The sequence below is a fragment of the Balaenoptera physalus genome (assembly GCF_965194825.1).
Source record: "Balaenoptera physalus genome assembly, chromosome: 1".
In the NCBI taxonomy this organism is placed as follows: domain Eukaryota; kingdom Metazoa; phylum Chordata; class Mammalia; order Artiodactyla; family Balaenopteridae; genus Balaenoptera; species Balaenoptera physalus.
This window is the reverse complement of record NC_138882.1, coordinates 60,220,614-60,247,067: the sequence shown is the minus strand read 5'-3', so window position 1 is coordinate 60,247,067 and position 26,454 is coordinate 60,220,614. Positions and strand designations below refer to the sequence as shown.

The following is a 26,454-nucleotide window of genomic DNA, read 5'->3' as shown; positions in this document are numbered from 1 at the left end:
CATCCCTCTTTCCCCATTATTTCTTTCAAGGAAACCACTTTCATCTCTTAGCTGATGAATTTTATGTTTACCTCTTTGTCTCTAAAATAATTGCTTTAATGTCAGTTTTAGGTATTTTACTACAGATGATCAGATTCTCTTAAGCACATGCTAGTAATACAGTTTAGTCATAATTTGGGTTAGATCAGTATTCAGTGTTTATATTATTACTATAAATGATACAACTGAGCTGTGTAGTAAAACATGATTACTTTTCCCTTTTCTGTTCTGCTTTTCCTTTTTTTTTTTTTAATAATGAAGCTGCTTTTCTTTCTTTCTTTTTTTTTTTAATTTAGGGAAGGCTCTTTTATTTATTTTTTTTTTATATTTTATTTTTGGCTGTGTTGGGTCTTCGTTTCTGTGCGAGGGCTTTTCTCTAGTTGCGGCAAGCGGGGGCCACTCTTCATCGCGGTGCGCGGGCCTCTCACTATCGCGGCCTCTCTTGTTGCGGAGCACAGGCTCCAGACGCGCAGGCTCAGTAGTTGTGGCTCACGGGCTTAGTTGCTCCGCGGCATGTGGGATCTTCCCAGACCAGGGCTCGAACCCGTGTCCCCTGCATTAGCAGGCAGATTCTCAACCACTGCACCACCAGGGAAGCCCTGCTTTTCCTTTTTCATGGTACTAATATTTGACTTGTTATGTTTGCTTATTTTTCTATTTAATTACAAATTATCTACCAGTTATGTAAATCTGTTCTTGAGATTTTCAGACTCATCAGTTGTGCTGTTAATTTCATCCTCCTAAAGAAGACTCTTCCAGAGCTTCTGATGATCTCCAATTTAGTATGGTTGCCCTCTGTTCTTTGTGTACATACAGCTGTCATCCTAGGAATTCTCTTTCCAGTCACCCTGGGGATTCCCTTTTCCTCTCTCATCTCACTACCATAGTGTTGTGATTATTGTGGTTTCTTAGATGTCTAGTTTCCCCACATTAAAATCTTCTTGACTATTCTATTTATATAAAGTTTAGAGTCAGTCTGTCTAATTTTTTAAGTTTCCTTTTTTGCCACTTCAGTATGTGGTTTTCAGATCTACCATACATATTACCTTAAATTACCTTAAATGCTTTGAAATATCAATAGTTTAGGTAGTTTTAGAGTTATCTGTTCTTAAATATTTGGTAGAATTTAGAGTATCATTGGCATCTGATGCTTTCTGAGGAGGTTAGCTCTTTGACAACTTTCTCTGTTCCTTTTGTGATAATTATCAGATACTCCTTTTGTGAAGTTTTTCCTGTTTTACCTTCATGAGATTCATGATGCCTTACTTGGAGTGCTGATAACACTGTTTATGGTTTTCTTAGGGCATTAAATAAAAAATCTTTGTCTTATGTACATTTGTCTTCATCATTAAATTGTTAAGTTCTCAAGGGCATTAGGATAAGAACCATCTGTTTGTTTATTGCCTCAAATTCTAGTCCAGGTATGGAATATGTTGGCTTAACAACTTTTTTTTCTTCTTTCTTCTTCTTTTTTTTTTTGGTGGTGGTGACGGTGGATGTTTTACAGGCTTCCCAGTTGGCATGTATGTTGCAAAGAGAGTTCTTCAGCTTCATCATACTACTCTCAAGATGACAATTGTGCACTAGAAAATGAAGATGTACAATTCCAGAAAAAGGTACCTTAAATGAAGTTGAAGTTGTAATTTGTGTATTAGCTTTCTAAGACTTCCTCAAAACATTTGGAATAAAAGTATTTCAAAAATACTATGACATAATTTTTGGTGGAGATTTGTAATTTTCTTTGCTATAATATGAGGAGTTACTCAGGTAATTCTGAAATTAATGTGACTCTGAGATATTTATATATTTATTCTTATTGCTTATATTTGGAATGTTGTAATAACATTCTTAGTCCTACAGTAAGGAGAAAAAATAGTGCCTATTCAGAGAGAAAACTAGGGTTCTCTTTTTAATGCTTTAACTAGTTAAAGGGTTTCTAAAGAAACCCCAGTCTTATAAATTAAAAACTATTAGAAATGAATATTATAGGGAAAGTCTGCAATTAGTGGCTATGTACTTTGTTTTATATAATTGTGTGGAGTGAATAGACAGAGTCCAAAAAATCTGATGGTGTCTAAATAATTTATTATTTTATCATTTTAAATGATGAAAGGTGAGCTATCATTGTAAATGATGAAAGATGAGTATTGACTTTAGCTAGATTTGGCTCCCCCCTCCCCCCAAATCAATATACTTATTTTAAATTACAGATGTAATTTATACCCACTATAAGATATTCATATTTATATCTCATTCCCCTCCTCAAAGGAACCACAATTTACTGTTTCTTGTGAAAACATTCAGACTGTTTTCTGTGGTTATAGATATATCATTTTGTAGCATACAAATTAATGTTTTAATTTTTATTAAAAAAATATTGTACAAATTTATTTCCCCTCTTCCCCAGTAATATCTCATGGATACCTTTGCATGTTACTGTATTCTTCTGAATAGCTACATTTTTATTCTGTCATATGGGTGTATCACAATTTATTAAGCATTTATTTATTGACAGACTTTTGCATTGTTTCTCAGCTGTGTGTGTGCATGCATGTTTGTGTGTACATTTGTGTGTGTGTGTGAATGCACAAACTTATAATTACATGCTTGGGTGGTTTTTTTTTTTTTTGGCATGATATTGTGTTTAGAGTAGATTATTTAAATTTCTGAGTTATACAGGATATATTTCTGGGATGGAGCAGTTAAAATTTTGAAGACTATTGCTGGGTATCTCTCCGAATAAAGTATAATTGTGTGCTTCTATCTACAGTCTATAAGATTTAGAGCTGGTATCTTCTTTGATGAGAAATTTGAAAACTTAAATGTTGTAAGAATGAGTTTAAGCAAAGCATTAAGGAAGGGGAAACATTTCTTTCAGCAAACATTCGGGTACCTAGTATATGCTATACAGGCTTAGATAATAATGAATATGAACTTTGCTTTTATGAAGCTTATATGCCAGAAGATAAATTTAAGGACAACATATCTGAAATTCTAATTTGAAAGTGAGTGTCAAGAGAGGTGACACAAAAACTATAAGTACATTCATTTATCAAGTACTTACTGACACATAGTGCTGGGTAGTAGGACTAAAGTGTTTATTAAGAAATCAGATGTAGTGTATATTTGGAAGGCAGCTATGCTCATCACTATACACCAGCGCACACATGTAGTATACATTTGAAGTGAAGCAGTAAGGAGGGTAATGCAGGAAGGTAGACAATAAGCATGGAAACAAATAAAAGACATTAAAGTCACAGTAAAGTGTTTTGGTTGTAAAGTATAGAAAGATGGTCTTTAATGTTGCTTCAGGACTGTTTTGTGAAACAATTTTATCAGTTGGCCTTTTCTTTGTTGCAATATAGGATGAAAGAGAGGGACCTATCAATGCCGAATTATCAGGAAAGGTGGGTTCAAGCTTACCTGTTCCTCCAGAAGAACACAAAGTAAAAGATGACTACGTTGTGAATGTAGAAGTAAGCTTTGTTGCTTTGATTTTTAATGATATGCCTTTTCAAACCACTTCACAAAATAGAAAACCTGTTTGGTCACCATATTGTGTATTTTTATTTTTTTCTTTTTGTAGTATCATGCAGCTGGCCTTAATACTAGTCACCTGCTAAGAGTACTACTTTTGAGAAAATTCGGAATTACAGGTTTAATAGTAAATGCGACTTTTCTCTGTGGTATAGGTTTGGTTGTAAGTCCTCCTTTCTTCTAGATTCCATTTTGACTCTCTATAATTTATCTTGTCTCTTCAGTTTTTCAGATGTCAGGGGAAATTATTTTCTGACTTAATGTATTTATATGTAGAACACAGAGCATTTTGATACCAAAATTTTACCACTTAGTGTGGAATATGGATTAATAAATAATAGGTTGAGTGTATTTTTTCCTTTTAATCTCATATTACATCCTAAATATTATTTTCCATTTTGTATACCAGATTTTATGAAAGATATTAAAAACTAGACCAGAATGTAAGCTGATCAGAATGCTGAAGCATCTGGAAACCATTTAGTATCAGGAATGACTGAAGGAACTGGGGATATTTGATCTGGAGGGAAGAAGGACTAAGGAAAAACTAAATATCTCAAATATTAACAAAAACAAATTTCAGCTTAAAAGGAGGGAGAATTCTCTTAAAAAAATGCAGCCAGAGTTATTTTATGAGTTAATTGGGTTATCTAAGGAGATATAGTAAGTTTCATTTTATTGGATTCTGGAGGACATTTGGAAAAGATTTGTGCATAAGAGTAAGAAAAGTGATCTCTGTAACCCTTCAATTTTATGAGTATCCTGAACAGTCCAGCCTTTGTTCATTTTCCTGAATTTTTATTATGGTATTCTCTTGTTCAAATACTTTGAAGTGCTTACTGCATCTTAGAGACCTGTGCTGTTCAATATAGTAGCCACTAGCTACCTGTGGAAATGTGGATAGTCGAAGTTGAGATTTGCTGTAAGTATAAGATACACATCGATTTTGGAGACTTAGTAACTAAGAAAAAAAAAGTGTAAAATATCTTACTAATTTTTTTATATTGCATGCATATTGAATGATAATGCAGTATTTGATAATATTGTAATGGTTCTTTTCTCAAAGCCTCCATCATAAAATGTAAAGTATTTGTATTCTTTTGTGAATTTTTCGTTCCAGTGTAAATAATTCCCCAGACGATCATGTTTTATTTTGTACTCTTCTGACTCTGCCTCATGTTTTCTTTCTGCTGCTGTACTGGCTGCCCTGTTCTTCAGAGTCCTAGTTCTTCTAGTCCAGAATAGTCCTTCGTTTCTCTTTACCTTGAACTGAGCACGAGTACCTCTCACTTGATATTCATTTAGTAACTATTAAATGTCTACTGTGTGCTAGATACTGTGCTAGGCACTAGGAACATGAAGATCAGGAAAATATAGTCCTTACTCAAGACATTTATAGTGTAGTTGAAGAAGAGAAAGAAATAAATAAGGGCAATTGAGGTGTTATAGATCCTGTGATTAAAGTCTGTACAGAGAACAGTGGAGGCATAGAGGAAGGGGAATGGCTCATTCTATTTAGGGTTAGTTGTGGGGGAGGAGGTACTGATAAGAGGTTTTCAAACATGAGTAGGTATTAAGTACGTTTCAGTTTGTGTTTTGGAGGAGTAAATGGCCCAGAGCATACGGGCCTTGAAGGAGCAGCAAAAATCATGTATTGCTTTGTAATGTTATTTATACATGCCTTGTGTTGTTATTTGTTGATACACATTGTCTTCTTAACTGCTCAGGGGGCAAAAACTATGCGTTTTACTATTTTATATATTTATATAGGATTTCTGTGTTGCTATTAGCATTAATTAATTACAGTAAGAGGGAAATTTTGTGGGTCCTGATATAAAATAGGAAATAGGAAAGAAGAAAGACAAGCTGCTTTGTCCTAGTTTATGAAATGCCATGAAAAATGTGTAGAGCCTGTATTTTAATATGAAATATATTCCTTAGGGTGGTAATGTTGGAAGAAAGGATTTTTATAAAACTACTTTTTTAGTGAACATTATTTATTTATATTGTTACTTTTGAGACATAGTTTTTATAATACCCTCTTCAGCTAAAGACATAGTTTATTAATCCCAACATTAAATATAACTGACTTTTTTAAAAACAGAATACGGAGTCAAAAAAGTTAAGTCCATCTGTGATTGAAACACTCCCTACAGTTGATCTGCCTGAAGATCCTTCCAGTGTAGTTGTGGACAGTGAAAACGTGGAAAATACTTCCAGCTCATCTACCTCAGAGATCACTCCAATCTCAAAGCTTGAGTAAGTCATTACAAAGAGAAAAAAATATGATTAGATAATGACGGAAAAATTTCTTTGATACTCAAATTTGACATTAAGGCTTTATAGAAGACCTAAGTAATAATGCCTGTTTTATTTTTATACATTGTTTAAAGTTTACTTTCCATTTATAGTTATTACAAAATATTGGCTATATTCCCCATGTTGTACAATACATTCTTGAGCCTGTCTTACACCCAGTACTTTGTACCTTCCACCCTGCCACCCCTACATTGCCCCTTCCCACCCTCCCCATTGGTAACTACTAGTTTGGTCTCTGTATCTGTGAGTCTGCTACTTTTATTATATTTACTAGTTTGTTGTATTTTTTAGATTCTACATATTAGCTATATCATACAGTATTTATCTTTCTCTTGACTTATTTCACTTAGCATAATGCCCTCCAAGTCCATCCATGTTGCTGCAAATGGCAAAATTTCATTCTTTTTTTTGGCTGACTAGTATTCCATTGTGTGTGTGGGTATGTGTGTACATATATATATATATGTACACACACCACAGCTTCTTTATCCATTTATCTGTTGATGGACACTTAAGTTGTTTCCATGTCTTAGAAATTGTAAATAATGCTGCTGTGAACATTGGGTACATGTATCTTTCCAAATTAGTGTTTTTGTTTTTTTCAGGTATATACCCAGGAGTGGAATTGCTGGGTCATAGTTTTAGTTTTTTGAGAAACCTCGCTACTGTTTTCCACAGTGGCTGCACCAATATACATTCCCACCAACAGTCTACAAGGGTTCCCTTTTCTCCACATCCTTGCCAACATTTGTTATTTGTAAACTTTTTGATAATAGCCATTCTGACAGGTGTGAGGTGGTATCTCATTGTGGTTTTGATTTGCGTTTCCCTGATGATTAGTGATGTTGAAGGTTTCCTTAATTTAGAAAATCTCTTTTATACTCCTAGCTCCAGCAACACTACAAAGAACAAAACAAAATTCCCTTCTCTTAATACTACATTAAACATATCCTTTATCAAATGAGTTAATTTATATAAAATGTATAGGACAATATCTGGCACATAGTAAGAATATATGTGTCAGTTAATATCATCATTTTTATCATCACTACTTTTTTTTTTTTTTTTTTTACCACAAGCACTTTTTAGACACCTAGTCTCTTCAAGAATGTAAGGGACTGGGTTGAAGGAGTTGTACACAAAGATGTTACAGTTACCATTTAGGAGTTTGCCCTGGTAAGGGACAAGGTAACAGAAGACATGCTTAGAAATAATGATAGTATTTAAAATTTTTAAATATTAAATTCTTAGAAAGAATTTAAGGCTAGATACTATGTATCTGAACAATACATCTTATTTTCTCATTATATTGAACATGACTGTCTAGTGAAATGGGAGTGAGGTAAAGAAAAATATTAAGGTATATATTTTTTAAATGAAATTACAGGAGTGCTTTAAGAATTTTAGTGAAGCGCTTTGAGATAATAGATGATTTCTTGATACTATAGGCAACAATTCTAATATTGGTAGAATGTACTAATAGAAATGAAACATTGGAGAAGATGCATTTAGAATAAATAATTTAAAAATCTTATTTTTGGCAAGATCAGGTATTAACCTATAATATTTTGTTTTAAAATTTGGTAATTAGCTATTGGGTTGGCCAAAAGGTTCGTTCATTTTTTTCCGTAAGATGACTCTAGTAGCACTTAGTTGTCTTTAACTTCATTCGAAGCAGTTTTGTTAGATTGTATGTGACAGCTGTCATATCAGCATGCATTTAAAACAAGACATCAAAATTGGTGAATTTTTGTGTAGCCATTTTAATATTGAAGATGGAAGAGAAAAAGCAACACTTTTGGAAAGGTAAAAAAACAACTGAAATGCACAAAAAGATTTGTGCAGTGTATGGAGAAGGTGCTGTGACTGATCAAACATGTCAAAAGTGGTTTGCAGAGTTTTGTGCTGGAGATTTCTCGCTGGACGATGCTCCACGGTCGGGTAGACCAGCTGAAGTTGATAGCGATCAAACTGAGACTTTACTTGAGAACAATCAACATTATACCACGAGGGAGATAGCCAACATACTCAGAATATCCAAATCAAGCATTGAAAATCATTTGCACCAGCTTGGTTATGTTAATCGCTTTGATGTTTGGGTTCCATATAAATTAAGCGGAAAAAACCTTCTTGACTGTATTTTCATATGCGATTCTCTACTTAAATGTAATGAAAACATTCTGTTTTTAAAACAAATTGTGACTGCCGATGAAAAGTGGATACTGTACAATAAGGTGGAGTGGAAGAGATCATGGGGCAAGCGAAATGAACCAGCACCAACCACACCAAAGGCCGGTCTTCATCCAAAGAAGGTGATGTTGTGTATATGTGTATATGGTGGGATTGGAAGTGAGTCCTCTATTATGAGCTCCTTCCAGAAAACCAAATGATTAATTCCAACAAGTACTGCTCCCAGTTAGACCAACTGAAAGCAGCACTCGACAAAAAGCATCCAGAATTAGTCAACAGAAAACACATAATCTTCTATCAGGATAGCGCAAAACTGCATGTTTCTTTGATGACCAGGCAAAAACTGTTACAGCTTGGCTGGGAAGTTCTGATTCATCCGCCGTATTCACCAGGCGTTGCACCTTTGGATTTCCATTTACTTCAGTCGTCACAAAATTCTCTTAATGGAAAAAATTTCAATTCCCTGGAAGACTGTAAAAGGTACCTGAACAGTTCTTTGCTCAAAAAGCTAAAAAGTTTTGGGAAAATGGAATTATGAAGTTGCCTGAAAAATGGCAGAAGGTAGTGGAACAAAAGGGTGAATATGTTGTTCAATAACGTTCTTGGTGAAAATGAAAAATGTGTCTTTTATTTTTACTTAAAAACCCAAGGCACTTTTTGGCCAACCCAATATTTAAAGGCCAAGCAAGGGCACTAACAGATCGAGTCAACGGTTTACATAATTTAAATCTTTACACGATTTAAAATATCTGAATTCTTCAAAATCGTCTGCAGAGCTGTAAAGCATTCTTTTCTGGCTTAGATTTGTTTTGGAAATCAGTAATATCACTTTTAACTTATGGTTCATTATATCCATTAAATTGTCAGATTGTCTTTTTTGTTTCTATTTTAGTGAAATAGAAAAATCTGGTACTGTTCCGATAGCCAAGCCAAGTGAAACTGAGCAATCTGAAACTGATTGTGATGTTGGTGAGGCCCTTGATGCAAATGCTCCAGTTGACCAGCCTTCCTTTGTCAGTCCACCTGAAAGGTGGGTGTGAGCACTTGTTTGCCCTTTGTATGGTTCTGTAATAAACAGCAGTGTCACGTTTGAGTAGACTTTGGTGCATGCTTAATTCCACTTTATGACTAAGAGAAAACTGATCCCTTTGTACTCCGTTCTTGGTTTACTTTGTACTCATGTACACTTACAATAGTTTAGATTGCATATACTCGTTATTCAGCTAAAATTTGTTTATTTAATATGCGTTTTGCTTTCAAATAGCCTTGTTGGCCAGCATATAGAAAATGTGTCATCTTCGCATGGCAAAGGAAAGATAACAAAATCGGAATTTGAATCAAAAGTTTCATCAAGTGATCAGGGTGGTGGTGATCCAAAATCTGCATTGAATGCTTCAGATAATTTAAAAAGTGAGGTAGGTAAATAACTTGCACTGTTTCCTACTTTATTATACAATGCATTTTTGTTATTAGCTAATCTTGTAATTTGCTATCCGTATTTGCCATAAAGCCAGGGGATTAGTAGTTAGTGATGAACGTGGAACTGAGGTGAACTGTGCTCCCAGAGAGCAAGTGGTTGCTTCACAGAACTATTGCCAGGATACTGTTTATACATAGTGTTGTCCCAAGTATGAACTCTCTTGGGTTATATTTAATTATAAATGTTTTTTTGCCACCATTGATTATTTGATAACCAGATACATAAAGTCCTTATTTAAGCAGTTAAGAGAGCTATATAGAAGAAGTTATGATTGTTAAATTTAAGTATCTTCAGAATAAAAATTTAACTCAATAATACGAGATTAAATTTAGTCTCTTCAACCAGAATTATGTTAAAGGGACATTTTACCCTTTGTTATTTGTGTGCAGAATACAACTAGACTAGCTTATATTAAAGAATATGATTCTTAAAATAAAGACAGGGCTCATTCCTGTGTAGCAGTTTTACTTTCTTTTCTTCTTTTGAGTTCTACTTTGACTTCATGTAGAGGCCAGTACAGAATTTCCTGAAGAAATGTTGACAGAGAAGTGTGCTCCCTTCAGCTAAGAAATAGCTGAATAAAAGAGATGAAGGCCACTCTGTGCACTTCAAAACGCTTGGAATCAGAGTATTTTAAAATACTGAGTACCACATCCACATTTGTTTCTTTATAATTTGGATCTTCTGTTCTCCACCTTTTCTTTCAACTATTTTCTGTGAATCTGCACTCATAACTAACTAAACTTCATTCTGGAGACTTTAGTGTCGTTGGGCCAGCTGTTTATTTGATGCTTTTTATAAACATAGGAGGTCCCCATTTCATAGTCCAACATCTTGAAGGAACTAATTTTCCCAGTGAAACCAAATCAAGCATATGTTACAGTTCAGTTGTCAAATACCACAGGCATAAATAAAATTAGACAAACATTACAAAAATGTCTTCTTTGAGCTATTTAAGTATCAAATGTAAAATTCAAGCATGGCAGCCAGTTTTGTCCAAGATTTGCTTGTTCTCCTTAACCATTTGCAGCAGTGTCTTGCAGATCCTTGAGATAACGGGGATAAACTCTCTCCCACTCACACAAACTTAACAGGGCAGAATTATCCTGAACTGGATAGTATACAAAACTACTGGACACTTTATAATATGCTCATTATCTGACAATTTTTCTGGAATATTAAGTTATTTAGGAGGTAATTAATACAGTTAAAAATTCCACTCTTCTGCCTGTTATAATGCTTTACAAAGTAATTTTATTGTATTGTTTAGTTCTCTTATTTGTTGCTAAGAGGCGATAGTGATTGCTCTGCCTGGGTCTCAAAGAGTGTGTGTATGTTCTTACTTCTTATGTATTTCTTTTAGTATTACTCTTAAGTATCTCAACTATATTAATTTTTATAAATATTTGTTTATTTTCTCATTCAAACTAGATTTTTGTTATTTAATTTTTAAATTAAATTAGTATAATGCTACTTCTTTAATTTTATTTTCTGCTATGTATTTTTTTAATAGCCACATACTTTATTTGATAAATTAGTGTGTTCTGCAAAACACTCCGACGTGGAGGTTGTTTAGGAACCAATTTGCTAATAAGTCTTCCTAAAAGGAGGTAATAGGTATTTGTATTGATGTATTACACTAATACACTAATTAGTATTAGTACTCAAAAATGTGCCCTAATATAGCAAATATATACTGTATGAGATTTGTGCTATTTACCAAAGTAAGCTGTCTAAATAGATGTTTTGTACACTTCTCAAGGTACTATTAATAAGTATGTGTTGTTTTAGGAATACAGAAGTAATTTAAAAATGGAATGAACATCCTTGCATACATTCTTCCAATTAAGAAAAAAATTACAGATTGAATTGTATGCCCTTCCCAGTTACATTTCTTCTCTCCACTTCAGATATAACCACTATCTTGAACTTGGTGTTTTTTACATTGGTAGAGCATGTTTTTTAACTTTTACCAAATATGCATTGCTACAACAGTACATACTATTTTTTGGCATATTTTGAAACAATGTAAAATGGTATCATTCTTGTCTTAAGTATCATTTTACTCAACATTGTTTATGAGTTTTGTCTATGCATTGTTCGATTCTACCACAATTTATTCTTCAATTAATGGATATTTAGATTGTTCCTAATTTTTTGATGTTATCAATAGTGCTGCAGTAAGTATCCTTATGCATATTTTCTTAGGCACATATGTGTGTTTTCACTGATATTTATACATAGGAGTGGAATTATTGGGTCATAGGGTATGCATATCTTTATTTAATATTCCTAAATGTTAAACTCACTTTAGCAGTCTAATAGATGTCGCATGGCTCAATAGGCTGTCACACTTTAACCTCAATCAGATTGGTATAATTTATTTAGTATCTTTAGTTTTCGTTTGCATTCCCTGATTATACTGAGAGTGAACATTTTGTATTTTCTCTTTGCTTAGTTTATTGTTCCTCCTTTACTCTCCCCCATTATTGATTTGTAGGCAGTCTTTATAGTTGGTAATAATTCTTTGTTGGCTGAATGTGTTGCAGATATTTATTTCTGTCTCTGGCTATTTGAACCATGTGGTTTATGGTCTTTTGATATATTTAATTTTTAAATTATAATCTATCCAAATGTATCAGCCTTTTTAAAAATGATGTCTTTCTTCGTCTTGTTGAATCCTTTTATAGCCTGAATCATGAAGATGTTTTTCTGTACTTTCTTTAAGCTTTGCTTTTCACATTTAGGTTTTTACATCCACCGTAAAATTTTTATATAAATGGTACTTCTTTTTTTTTAAATTTTTATTGGAGTATAATTGACTTACAATGTTGTATTACTTTCTGCTGTACAGCAAAGTGAATCAATTATACATATATCAACTCTTTTTTAGATTCTTTTCCCATATAGGTCATTACAGAGTATTTAGATTTCCCTCTGCTATACACTAGGTCGTTATTCGTTATGTAAATGGTACTTCTTGTTAAGGATTTTGTAGAAACAATATACGACATCTAAAATTAGTTAGCTTCCTTTAATGTGTATATTATTTTAATGTAGATTTTAAGATGGATGCATTAAAATTATAGTATTTATTTGTACAGTTTTTGTATGGGTAATTTTTGGCTTATGATATTATATAGGTTTTTTTACAACCTATGCTAATATTGCTAACATGTGAAGGGATTCATCCTGTGGTGCTTAGGTAGAAGATTTTAATTCTTCGAAGAGAAACTCAACTTTTAAGTTAAACCAAAGCCTTTCTTTTTACATTTTTTGGTTTTTTTTCAAAATACTATCATTCCTTATAAAATTGGACTTTAATTTGACAGAAACATTTGTATTTACTATTATAATTTATTAATCTGTTTTCTCTATATTCTTTGAAATCTGAAATCTGTTTATTTTTGACATTTCTGTCAGAGTTCTGATTATACAAAACCAGGAGAAATTGACCCTGCATCTATAACAAATCCCAAAGATCCAGAAGATATACCAACATTTGATGAATGGAAGAAGAAAGTTATGGAAGTAGAAAAAGAAAAAAGTAAGGAAGCACTGTGATTCTTTTTTCTTTTTTTTAAAGGGCCTGGTTTAAATATGTAGTTCTCTTTTTAATTGGTAAAACAAAGTAACAGTTCTGAAAACTTTTTAAAGGTGAAACTTACCAAGATGCTTTTGATTACCCACATACAATTAGCTGTGCATATGCCTTAATCTTGATTAAAATCCATTATTGTAAATTATTAAATGAGGCTAAAATAAAGTAGGCAGAGCAGTGATTTTTCATCTCAGTTTATAAGAGGAAAGTTGAGGCATGGAAAGTTCTGAGTCACAAAGCTTTAAACTGTAAACAGAATTGGACTAAATTATCATACTTTCGTTTTGTTGTTGTAAAATAACTCTCAGTTAAAAATTATGATTAGGATTAGAGATAGAAGGATAGCGTTCATCCTTAATAGAATAAAATGTATATGCAGAAGTTTTGATTTTCATGGATAAGCTTCATTTTGTGACTTGTACTAGGCATAAATCAAGTAATGTGGATTTTTGTAGTTAATTTGTTTATTAGGGATATTTTAAAGTTATTGAGCTGAAGCATTTTGATTTTCATGTGGGTTTTTAAAATATTCTCTTAAGCATTAAAACCTGTTCTCTAGATGGCAGCCTGTTGCTCTTGAGATTGTTTGCTCTGGGTATTTTCAATCGTAATCATCATATATATATGTTCATAATAAGGTTTGTCTGCAGGTCAGTCAATGCATCCATCTTCTAATGGAGGTCTACATGCCACAAAAAAGGTCCAGAAAAATCGAAATAATTATGCTTCAGTAGAATGTGGTGCCAAAATTTTGGCAGCTAACCCAGAAGCCAAGGTACTGCAGTGTAAAATTCTTCTGTACATATAGAAAACTAGTGACTTTATTAAATATAAGCAGTGGTTTCCTGGGAACTGTATTTTAACATGAGCTATTTTCCTAATCCACTAATAAATGCAGGATTATGCTTTTAAAGACATTTTCTTGCATGAATTCTTAGTGTATTGGTTGATACATTGCACCCTATTTTTGTTTTTTCTTTTTAAAGACAATTTTTTTAGAGCAGTTAGAGGTTCACAGCAAAATTGAGAGGAAGGTACAGAGATTTCTCATATACCCCCTGTCCCCACGCCTGTTACCCTCCTCCATTATCAACATCTCCCACCAGAATGGTACATTTGTTACAGTTAATGAACTTATATTGACACATTGTTATCACCTGAAGTCCATAGTTTACATTAGAGTTCACTCTTAAACATTCTGTGGTTTTGGACAAATGTATAATGACATGGATCTGCCATTATAGTATCATACAGAGTATTTTTACTGCTCTAAAAATCCTCTGCGCTCTACCTATTCACTGCTTCCTTCCCCCAACTTTTGGGAGCCACTGATCTTTTTACTATCTCCCTAGTGTTATCTGAATGTCATATAGCTGGAATCATACCATACGCAGCTTTTTCAGATTGGCTTCTTTCACTTATTAATATGCATTTAAGATTCATCCATGTCTTTTCATGGCTTGATACCTCATTTCTTTTTAGTGTTGAATAATATTCCATTGTCTGGATGTACCACAGTTTATCCATTCACCTACTGAAGGGCATACACTCTGTTTTTAAACTTCTAAAACCTGTGTGAAATTTACAGAAGGAAATAGCTAATAGAAAAATAATTTTTCCCCTATAGTAACAGACATTTAATTTTAAATGTCTTGTTATAAGGCTAACTTAGCACAGTATAGACAAAACTTGTAAATTTTAGCCACTTTTATGCTTTCTTCCCAAAGTGAATGTTTCAGAGTCTTAGGTGTATTTTAAGATCTAAAAATATAGAAAACCTAGAAAGCTTGATAGTTGAAATAAATCTTTTTCTTTAAGTAATTTATTGCCTTCCCCCTTTCTAAAAATAGAGCACATCTGCTATTCTTATAGAAAATATGGATCTTTATATGTTGAATCCTTGCAGCACTAAAATTTGGTAAGTAATATAAAATTTAATAAAGTGTACTCTATACATGTATTATATTAAGCTTTTATTTTGGGATTAGATTGATTTGTTCATGTAGTCACTTAATAAGCATTTATGATTGGTTGGTGGTGGTACTGTACTTACCTTAGGTCCTGGGGTACAGAATTGAAGACAAAAATGCCTTTCCTTTTAAGGACATCACACACAAAAATTGACAGATCTAGTTAAACAGTTACCAAATGGTATAAAAAGTACTGCTGAAAAGGTATTATAGGATAAGGGATGATACATAACTGCAGAAGAGGATGAGCTTGCTAGAAGAGGTAGTTCATGAGCTGAATCTTGAAGGATGAATTCCTTGAATTCATAGGAAGTCACAGATGAGGGAGGCAGAGGTATTCAGGAACTATAAGAATAAGGGGATAGCGCTAAAAGGAGCATATTTATCTTCTGGGCAACTATAAGTAGAAGCAACCTGAAGAAGTTATTTTAGTGATTACAAGAATAGAGGTACAATTAGAGTCATCATGGAAGATGAGACAGCAGAGTCAGTTTAGCAATAACCAGGCCATTCCATGCTACGCATACCCAGCTTAAAAGTTTCTGAAGTTTATCTTAAAGACCGTGGAGGGTAGTGTTTGTTTTAAGTAAGGAAATGACATGACCTCACTGGCGTTTTAGGAAGGCTTATCCTTAAAAGGTGGCCTACAGCATAGTGCAGTTGGAAGCAGGGAAACCAGTTAGGAACCTGTTGTCATAGATCAGGTGAGAAATGAGGGCTTTAATTAAGACATTGGCAATTTGGATAAAGAAGAGAGGGGAATCTGAAAAATGTGTATAGCAGATAAAATTGACAGCTCTGGGTTAGTAACTGGATGTGAAGAAGAGAGAGGCATCTGTTAATCTCCCTTGATTTTGGCTTCCCTGCTTGGATCTGTGATTCTGCCATTAACTAAGAATATAGGCAAAGGAACCGATTTATGTGGGAAATCAATTGATATACCAACAATTTTATTAGATTACTTGATTTCATTGATCAAAAGCAGCTGTTTTAAAAAAGAATTGAGATAAATCACCACCATCAAATTGAGTAATATATATATATAATTTTTTTAATTTAAAGAGAAACTCTTTAAAGATAATGCTTATTCTTTTCTACTTTTGGTTTTCACTCCTTTTGTTAATATACATATTTAAGTTCAGTTTGAAAATTAACACCAAGCTATTTAAGGGCATTAAGGGATAATATTAAAAAACTTAATTTTCCCATATGCCATTTGGTCTGGAAACTGAATTTGAGGAAATAGTTATCTGAGATCATAATCAAAATGTTATTTTTGGGTTTTTGTTTTTGTTTGTAAAAGCCCCTGTAGTCAGTAACAACTCAGTTTTTATGCTCTAAAATTTTGTATTTTAAGCAAAGACATGCTGGGATGAAGTTATATGAAGCAATCATTTTGTTTTATTCTGGTTTACAGAATAAGTGATCATAGCTACCCGTTTGTATTTTAACGTTTTTGCAGACAGCATGTATTCGTGTATGTGTGTTTACTGTATATTTTACTTTTTGCTCATCCATTTATGCATCTTTTCATTGTATAATTAAAGAACCTCAGAACACCTTTACTGATTTAACCTGATTTGATTGGGTTGACCCACCTAAGGTATATTAAGATCACACAGTCTCATTATATAGCTTTATAAATCCTAATATCTGGTAGAATAAGTTTATACCTCATCTTCAGATGTATCTTCACTACTTTTGTCCCTTTGTTTTTTCTTTTAAATTTTAGAATCTTGTTGAATTCTAAAAAAAAAAATCATGCTGGCATTTTTATTGAAATTGTATCAAATGTCTAGATGAATTTCAGGATAATTGACATTTTAGGATTTTGAGCCTTCTTGTTCATTTGATAGTTTGTCCATGTGTTCATTCATTCGTTTGTTCCTTCTTTCATTCTTTCTATGTTTATTGAGCACCTGTTATGTGAGGTTGCTGATACTAGAAATAACATTGTTTCACAAATTAGGCTGAGATCCTAGGAAGGTGTCAATCCCTAATCACTAATGAGACTGAACATATTTTCATGCACCAGTTTTTCCTGTAAATAATGGTGCTATGAACATTGGGGTGCGCATATTGTATCTTTACAAATTAATGTTCTCATTTTCTTCAGTTTTATACCCAGCAGTGGAATTGCTGGATCGTATGGTAGTTTTATTTTTAGTGTTTTGAAGAACCTCCATACTGTTTTACATAGTGGCTGCACCATTTTACAGTGTACTAGGGTTCCCACCAACAGTGTACTAGGGTTCCCTTTTATCCACATCCTTGCCAACGTTTGTTATTTGTAGACTTTTCAGGGGTGGCCATTCTGACATATGTGAGGTGATATCTCATCGTGGTTTTGATCTGCATTTTTTGATGATTAGCTATGTTGATCATTTTTCATCTGCCTGTTGGCCATCTGTATATCTTCTTGGAAAAATGTCTATTCAAGTCTTCTGCCCATTTTTAACACATTTTTGACCAGAGATGTATTATGGCCACAGGCATTAGTTTCTGCAAAAATCCCCCAGTCAGTAATGTGTTGGGCTTCCCTGGTGGCACAGTGGTTAAGAGTCCACGTGCCAATGCAGGGGACACGGGTTCGAGCCCTGGTCCGGGAAGATCCCACCTGCCACGGAGCAACTGAGCCCTTGCTCCACAACTACTGAGCCTGAGCTCTAGAGCCCATGCTCTGCAACAAGAGAAGCCACCGCAATGAGAAGCCTGCGCACCACAACGAGGAGTAGCCCCCACTCACCACAACTAGAGAAAGCCTGCTCGCAGCAACAAAGACCCAACACAGCCAAAAAATAAAAATAAAAATAAATAAATAAAATAATGTGTTAAACTGGGTTCTTTGTTTTCTTTGATATTGAGTTGTATGAGTTGTTTATAAATTCTGGATATTAACCCCTTATCAGTCATCATTTGCAAATGTTTTCTCCCATTTAGTAGGTTGTCTTTTTGTTTTGTTGATGGTTTCCTTTGCTGTGCTAAAGCTTTTAAGTTTACTTTTGCTTTTATTTCTTTTGCCTTAGGAGACAGATCCAAAAAAATAGTGCTATGATTTGTCAGAGTGTTCTGCCTATGCTCTTTTCTAGGAGGTCTGTGGTTTCAGGTCTTACATTTAGGTCTTTAATCCATTTTGAGTTTACTTTTGTATATGGTGTGAGGAAATGTTCTGATCTCATTTTTTTTACATTTAGCTGTCCAGTTTTTCCAGCACCACTTATTGAAGAGACTGTCTTTTCTCCATTGTATATTCTTGTCTTCATTGTCATGGATTAACTGACCATAAGTACATGGGTTTATTTCTGGGCTCTCCATCCTGTTCCATTGATCTGTTGTCTGTTTTTGTGTCAATACCATGCTGTTTTGATTACTGTTGGTTTGTAGTATAATCTGAAGTCAGGGAGCATGATATCTCCAGCTTTGTTCGTTTTTCTCAAGATTCAATGTTCTAAATTTGGAACTCAACTGTAAAACCTTCCAGGCCTCTGGGAAGATGTTAATTTTAAATTAAGTATGTGATTTCAAAAATAAATATTTAGTATAGTCACATGGCTCAAACCCAAAAAGGTATTTAAAAGAGGTAGGGGAGTTACAGTGAGAAATATACTTCCAATCTGTCATCTATCTTCCTATTCAGTGTTAAATTTTTAGGTATCTTTTTAGTTTCTTTATGCAAAAAATTAGAGATTTTTATTTATCTCTCACTTTTCACAGTAGTATATTATACTTACTATGTCACCTTGAATTAAGTTTTAACTTAAAAATATCTGGTCATGTTTCTGTTTCACTCATATAAAACTTTCTCATTTTTTTTTTTGATAACTGCATGAAAATCCATTATATGATTGTACCAAGATTTAACTAGTCTTCTGTTGATGGTGTTTGGGTTGTTTATAATCTTTTGCCACGACAGCCAGTTATTATAAATAAGCTTGTGCATACACTGTTTTATACTTGTGTGAATAGATGGGAAGTTTTAAAAATTATATTTAAAAGAAATAATTATGAGACTATATAGGTTTTCTATATCTTCTTTTTTTTTTTTTAATTTATTTATTTATTTATGGCTGTGTTGGGTCTTCGTTTCTGTGCGAGGGCTTTCTCTAGTTGTGGCAAGCGGGGGCCAATCTTCATCGCGGTGTGCGGGCCTCTAACTATCGCGGCCTCTCTTGTTGCGGAGCACAGGCTCCAGACGCGCAGGCTCAGTAATTGTGGCTCACGGGCCTAGTTGCTTCGCGGCATGTGGGATCTTCCCAGACCAGGGCTCGAACCCGTGTCCCCTGCATTGGCAGTCAGACTCCCAACCACTGCGCCACCAGGGAAGCCCTCTATTTCTTCTTGAGTTAGTTTTGGTAAATTACATTTTTCTAGGAATTTGTCTTTAATCCATTTTGAAAGTTTTTGTAGTAAAGCTGTTTATGGTATTCTCTTATTGTTTAAAGATCTTTTCTTTGTAGCTTTGCAGTATAGTCTGAAGTCAGGGAATGTGATTCCACCAGCTCTGTTCTTTCTCAAGATTGTTTTGACTATTCGGGGTATTTTGTGTTTCCATATAAATTTTAAAGTTATGTGTTCTTGTTTTGTGAAAAATGCCATTGGATTGCATTGAATTTGTAGATTGCCTTGGGTAGTATGTTCATGTCATCTGAATTTTGACACATGGTATTTTATCAAACTATTCTTATGTTTAGATCTGCTACTTTACTGATCTTTTAAAATTCCTGACCTATAAATATTTAAGGGAAGTATGTTGAAATTAGATTTGTCAGCTTTTTATGTAGTTCTATTAATTTACAAAGTGTTGTCTGCTTCTAAGAAAATATAAAAGATGAGGCAGTAAGATAAGAAAGCATTTTAAAATCAGCTTTCATGTGGAATAATTACATATGTACTAATGTTTTATGAGTCTGTTAGTTTCATACAAGTGTTAGAATTGTTAAATCTGCCCGGTGAATTGACTCTTTACACCTGGAAATACATTTGTCCAAAAGTTTATTTTAACTGTTAGTAATATAGCTCCTATTTTCTTAGAAATTGAGAACATTGTATGCAAAAAAAGGAGGTAGAGGAGAATTTGCTTTTTCTTCTTAGTGCTCTTTTAGATTTATTTTCTCCATTGTAAATAAAAAGCAAAGTCTTGAGTCTGATATTCTTTAGTTTCCTCTCCCCAGGGTGTTGTGGTGGTATGGACAATGTTTAGGCTTTGGAGCCAGATAGATGTTTATTTTGACTTTTAGCTTTACTATTTATTGGCTAAATGACTATTAGTTAGGGCTCTTGATTCTGCTGCTTTAACAGAGACCAGGTAACTGTGGTTTAAAAAAGATAGATATTTAATTTTCTCTGACATAAAAACCTCAAGCTGGTAGGTGGTGCAGGGAACAGAGAACAATTAAAGGACCCACACACCTTCTGTCATGTTTTTCTACCACCCCTGAGATGTTGTCTCTGCCTGCATTGCTGAGATGATTTCTTCCTACCACATCCTCATTCTAGCCTGCAAGGTAGGAAAAAGCAAATGGAGAGGTAGCAGCTTCTTTTTAAAGGCTTGACCTGGAAGTTGCACTGGACATGCCGCTCACATCCCATGACCCATAACTAAGCAACATTGCCAAGACTGGGAAAAACAGTCTTTGATGGGTGGCCGTATGGTTGGCTACGTCTTTGGAGGGGGGGACAGGTTCTGTTACTAAAAAGGCAGAAAGGACAAAATGTAAAGTAACCAATTAGTGATTATTGAATGGTTCTATAAAATGGAGGTAGTGTCCTATGCAGTTTGGTTGTAAGAATTAAATCAAAGGATGGATATAAATCATCTACCATGGTATCTGACCCAGAGTAAGCATTCAGCTAATGTTAGTTTCCTTTTTTTCATGAGCTTTTCTCTGAATCATGGCTGTTTTTACCATCTCCTGGAACTCAGTTCTGTTGCTTTCCAGGATTAACACAATATGTTAATTTCAATGCCTTTAATTTATTTAACATTTAATTGTCAGTGTATGTAATCTCATTTGATATAATAATTAGTTTATTAAAGTATTGGAGTGCTAGATGTCATGAGTATTTCTTTTCCCGAAGTGCCATGCTTTATGCAGTTTTATTTTACACATGTAGAACCATACTTTTAATTTTTTCCTAAACAGCAATATTTTGTGGCATCTTTTCCATGTCCATAAATATATATATCTCAATTATCATTTTTTTCAAAAGTTTCATACACATGATTTCATATAATCCTATAATAACCCTTTTTTTTCCCTTCCCTACCCCTATTTCCCCTCCTCCTTTCCCTCTCCCTCTCCCCACTGGTAACCACCAGTTTGTTCTCTATATCTGTGAGTCTGCTGCTTTTTTGTTTTATTTACTAGTTTGTTGTATTTTTAAAAACAGCTTTATTGAGGAATAATTGGCATAAAAAACTGCATGTAAAATAAATTGCAAAATGTTAAAGTGTACGATTTGATAAGTTTTGACATTTATACATCTATGAAACCATCACCACAATGAAGATAACAAGCATGTCTATCTCCCCCAAAAGTCCTCATGCCCCTTTATAATTTTTCCCTCCCAGCCTTAACCCCATAGCAATTAAAGATCTGTTTTCTATCACTATACATTAGTTTATATTTTCTAGATTTTTATATAAATGGAATGTATAGTTTTTAATACCATTTTTAATAGCTGTTTGGTATTTCATTGTCTGGGTGGGGCCATAATTTGTTAATCAATGCTCTGTGCTAAACATTTAGGTTGACTTCCCCCCCCACCCCCCGCTCTTATAAACTGTGCTTTGTTATGTTTGTTAAGATGTATATTCAAGGGTGATCATTTGGAGACGTGTATCCATAGATTAAATTTCTAAAAGTATATTGCTGAATCAAAGGCTGTGGTACCTTTTGAGACAATATGGCCAAACTGCCCTCTAGACTGGTCAGGTTACACTCCTACTAGATGTTCTTAGTCAAGTCATTCCTTCTCCAAGAATGAGGTTTGTCATTAGAAAAGAATCTTCTAAAAAAATATTATAGGACAAAATCAGTATCTTTTTTTCCCACTAATGATATGCTTGGGAAATACTTAAGGGTGTTCCTTATTTATAACCAAGGTTGCAAATCCTCTTCCTTCCTTACATTTTTTTAATGAGTAACTTCATGGAGGTCTAGTTTATGTAAGCCGTTAATGTCATGTTTAATGTGAACTGTTATTTTGGTTGGTTTATCTAAATAATTGTCTTGTGTTCTTTTTAAAGGTTTGTTATTGAACTCTGTGAACCAATTCAAGTAAAACAGTTTGATATTGCAAATTATGAATTATTTTCTTCTACTCCTAAAGACTTTCTGGTTTCTATCAGTGACAGGTAAATTCTAAAGCTGGTTTCTACAGAGTTTATATTGGATTTTCAGAATAAAAATTTAAAAACAGGTCACATTTTAAAACTTTAATTATTTTATTTTAATCAACTTGTATCAATTTGTAAGAACAGTAGTAATACTATTGTAGGAAAGGCACTTGTTAGTTTACTTTCATTAACTTATATAGTGCGTATAACAACCCTCTGATATTATTCCCTTATGAGATGAGGAAACAGAGAAGGAGAGATTAAGTAGCTTGCCTAGGTCGCATGACTTGTGGCTTGGACAACCAAGATTCAAATGTGGATCTGTATGACTTTAAAGTCCTTACTTTTAATATATTATGCCCTATTGCTTCCAGATATTCTTTAAAAAGTTATTAAAAACATACATGAGCATTTTATATCATGAGGTATATTTTTGTTAAAGTATATTTTAAAAACTTTGGTATATATGTGTGATTATAAGAGAAATAAACATACATTGTAAGGAATTTGGTAGAGAACCCCAATCCTATCAACCATAGATAACTGTATTAGCATTTTAATACATTCCTTCCAGTCTTTTCTACACATTTATTCTACCAAAAAAGTCAGTTTTTAATGCTTACATCTTGAGAATATCCTTTTGTGTTTTAAACACATCATTTTTAATGAATACTTGATATTTTCCTCCCAGTGGAGGTGTTTATTCCTTCCATAAATCCTTTTTGAGTGCCCATATTATACCATGTAGGATGCTGTTTTTTATTTTACCATTCTTTTATCATTGATCATTAAGGGTTTTCTGTGGTGTTTCTTCCCCCACCCCACACTTAGCATTGCCTAATACAGTTTTTGAAATGAATTCTCAACATCTCTCATTCATTTTTCTTTTACTAATCTTGCTCAAATCATTTCCTTTTCTCTAAGCTGTAATTTTCTTATATGTCAAATGAATATTCAGCTTTGACAACTAAAGTGTTTTTTTTTAATGTGATGAGAGAACACTCGTTACTTTGAGGGATTCTTTAAATGCTGTAGTAAACAAAAATAATAGTTTTGGGCTATTACATTAGATTTCCTTTTAAAGGGGGGAAAGCTATATAAGCTGTGAAATTCAAATATTATAGTAAAGGATTTTTTCTTTTTCCCTTTCCACCAGTACTTATACTTCATATCATCACACACTTATTGGTACATGAAGAGTAGTACCTCTTTCTTCCAAAACAATCTCTTGGCTACTTTCTGTTTTAAAACCTCCAGTTTACTTGGAAGCCCTCCCAAACCCCAAGAAGCAGTCCTGGTCCTACTTTTGTCTTCCTCTGTCTTCTATTTGATAATGGTGTAATTTTTCAAGACCATCTTTCCTCATAAGGAGGAACGTGTCACAGTTTAGCTGGAAGAAAAAATGTATTTATTCAACTCGATGCTTAACTCATATTTAAACTATGTTAAGTGAGTATGTTTACCTGGAGAGGGGGAAAATAATGCATAGGATCTCTTTTGAAAATGTGATGGAACCTCTCAATGTGTGATTTATGATTTTCTAAAAAGGAATATTTATATTTTATATTTTCTAGATACCCCACAAATAAATGGATTAAGCTGGGTACTTTCCATGGTAGAGATGAGAGGACTGTCCAGAGTTTCCCTTTAGATGAACAGATGTATGCAAAATATGTGAAGGTATGTTTATATTTGCAGAACTATGTTCTATAATGAAACATACCTGTTATTCATACTTTGTACCTCACCTGTTTAGAAATAAGAAAAATTAAGAGGAAATTTACAGCAGTATTCCTTTTAATAAAACAATTCTTACTTGGATATATTATTTTATGGGACAAATACTAATAAAGCCCCTTTTGTATAACTGGAAACCTAGGCTAGTTTTTTGATATCTGTGGCTCTGATGAAATTCCAAATTATAACTCGTAATATTTTTGGAGTCTTGATATAAAATGTCATCTTTATAGTATTATATTTCTTTATATTTTAAAAACCAAATCAGTTAGTCACTTCAGTCTTTAAAGCAGGTCTGATTATAGGAATCTAAGATCATTTCCATTTTCATATCTAGTTATTTATCATTATGGCTTTTTGCCTTTTGTATACTCAAATGAAATATTATGTCTAAGTAACAATTTCAAATAAAGTTTTAACCATTTAAATTCCTGCTGCAACCTAAATGTCCATCAACAGAGGGATTGATAAAGAAGTTGTAGTACATATATACAAAGGAATATTACTCAGCCATAAAAAAGAATGAAATAATGCCATTTGCAGCAACGTGGATGGACCTCCAGATTGTCACACTGAGTGAAATAAGTCAGACAGAGAAAGACAAATATCATATGATATCACTTATATGTGGAATCTAAAAAAAAAAATGGTACAGATGAACTTATTTACAAAACAGAAATGCTACAGATGAAATTATTTACAAAACAGAAACAAAAAAACACAAACTTCTGGTTACTGGGGAGAAAGTGGAGGGTGGGGGGAGGGAAAAATTGGGAGACTGGAATTGACACATATACATTACTATATATAAAATAGATAACTAATAAGGACCTACTGTATAGCATAGGGAACTCTTCTATAATACTCTGTAATGACCGATATGGGAAAAGAATCTAAAAAAGAACGGATGTATGTATAACTGATAACACTTTGCTGTACAGCAGAAACTAACGCAACATTGTAAGTCAACTATACGCCAATAAAAATAAAAAATAAATAAATAAATAAATTCCTGCTGCTTCCTCCCCCAATGTAGAGGTGGAATTATCTACCAAAGTAGAATTAATCACTCTTGAATTGAATTTAGACAAAATATGGGAATTTCTTACTCCTCTTATTACTTCTTTTTTTTCTTTAAAATAATACAGCCATACCTTAAAGTACAACTGTGTTAATAATAAGACCTTTTGGAATGACAGCAGCTCTAATTTTCTTTCTAATCTTTTCTTCTTTAAATGTGAAAACTTATAGCTACCTACTTGTCTTTTGGGATTTTACTGTCTATGTCTTTTTAAAGCATGTATTAAATTGGCTTCTGTAAATGGGTAAACTTGTAGTATTCCTAGTCTCCGTATAAAAATGCTTTTATAAAAATGCTGTTTTTAAAGTACAGTTGATATTCTCAGTTAATGATTCAGCTGTGTTCAGAAAGGTCGAAGGTACATTTTTAGTTTCTTTTAAAGTGAATACTGAAACAGTTGTTCAATGACTTTTTTATATAACACAGTTTCTACACTGTGATGAGGAAAAAAAATTAAAAATAATTTGGCAGGTGATAACAAGTATACCTAATTTTACAATTAAGACAACTGACATGTTATGAAATAGTTCCAAGAATCATTCTTTATATCATCTACCTTGTTAATAATGGAAGAACATTTTATTGGTGATACAAAAAATGCCATATAAAACTCCCGACTTTGTCCTTTTTATGATGGGAGACTATAGAGCATTTTGATGATTGGTTTTCTTAAAAGCCCTTTTTGGTAGAATTAAGTCTAAAAGCAAAAAATTTTTACTTCTGATTCTCATTTTATACTGGTAAATGTTATATAAGTTTACCTGGGTTTTCCTCATCCCAAAAGAACTAAATCCAAATTTACAAAATACTTTTTAATAATTTATATTTTAAAAATTTATTGATAAATATCTTCTACTTCTATAAGTTATACTTGAAATAGCATAGCATATCAAAAATTCATGTTTTCCCTAAAACAATTTGTATACAGTACTGTGCAAGAATAAATATTTCATATTCGAGTTAATTTTTTTATCAATATGAATGTTCATAGATATGTGTAGCTGCATATGTATCAATATATAAATTCATATGTGGGTACATACGTGATAACATATCTATAATATTTAAAGTAATATAAAACAGGTTATTTCTAGATACTCTTTACTAATTACTTTTAGAGTGCTTTCATATCTAATGGATAAATAAAACAGCAGCAATGAA

The 26,454-nt window shown here is 33.2% G+C and overlaps 1 protein-coding gene across 8 annotated transcripts in view; it reads left to right on the top strand.

The window, feature by feature from the left end:
- SUCO (SUN domain containing ossification factor) overlaps nucleotides 1-26,454 on the top strand; it is a 73,021-nt gene that overhangs the window by 15,275 nt on the left and 31,292 nt on the right. For 3 of the 8 annotated variants that reach the window (XM_082437108.1, XM_082437107.1, XM_082437110.1), the window contains exons 2-11: nucleotides 1,547-1,655; nucleotides 3,405-3,515; nucleotides 5,681-5,835; nucleotides 8,978-9,115; nucleotides 9,350-9,500; nucleotides 12,989-13,112; nucleotides 13,805-13,941; nucleotides 15,017-15,084; nucleotides 22,386-22,493; nucleotides 24,050-24,155. In XM_082437108.1, the coding sequence (XP_082293234.1) occupies nucleotides 1,547-1,655; nucleotides 3,405-3,515; nucleotides 5,681-5,835; nucleotides 8,978-9,115; nucleotides 9,350-9,500; nucleotides 12,989-13,112; nucleotides 13,805-13,941; nucleotides 15,017-15,084; nucleotides 22,386-22,493; nucleotides 24,050-24,155 (1,207 nt within the window). Of the gene's footprint in view, nucleotides 1-1,546; nucleotides 1,656-3,404; nucleotides 3,516-5,680; nucleotides 5,836-7,717; nucleotides 8,208-8,977; nucleotides 9,116-9,349; nucleotides 9,501-9,523; nucleotides 10,760-12,988; nucleotides 13,113-13,804; nucleotides 13,942-15,016; nucleotides 15,085-22,385; nucleotides 22,494-24,049; nucleotides 24,156-26,454 lie in introns of those variants that run through there. The other 5 variants (XM_082437106.1, XM_082437113.1, XM_082437109.1 and 2 more) reach the window with 4 other exon arrangements.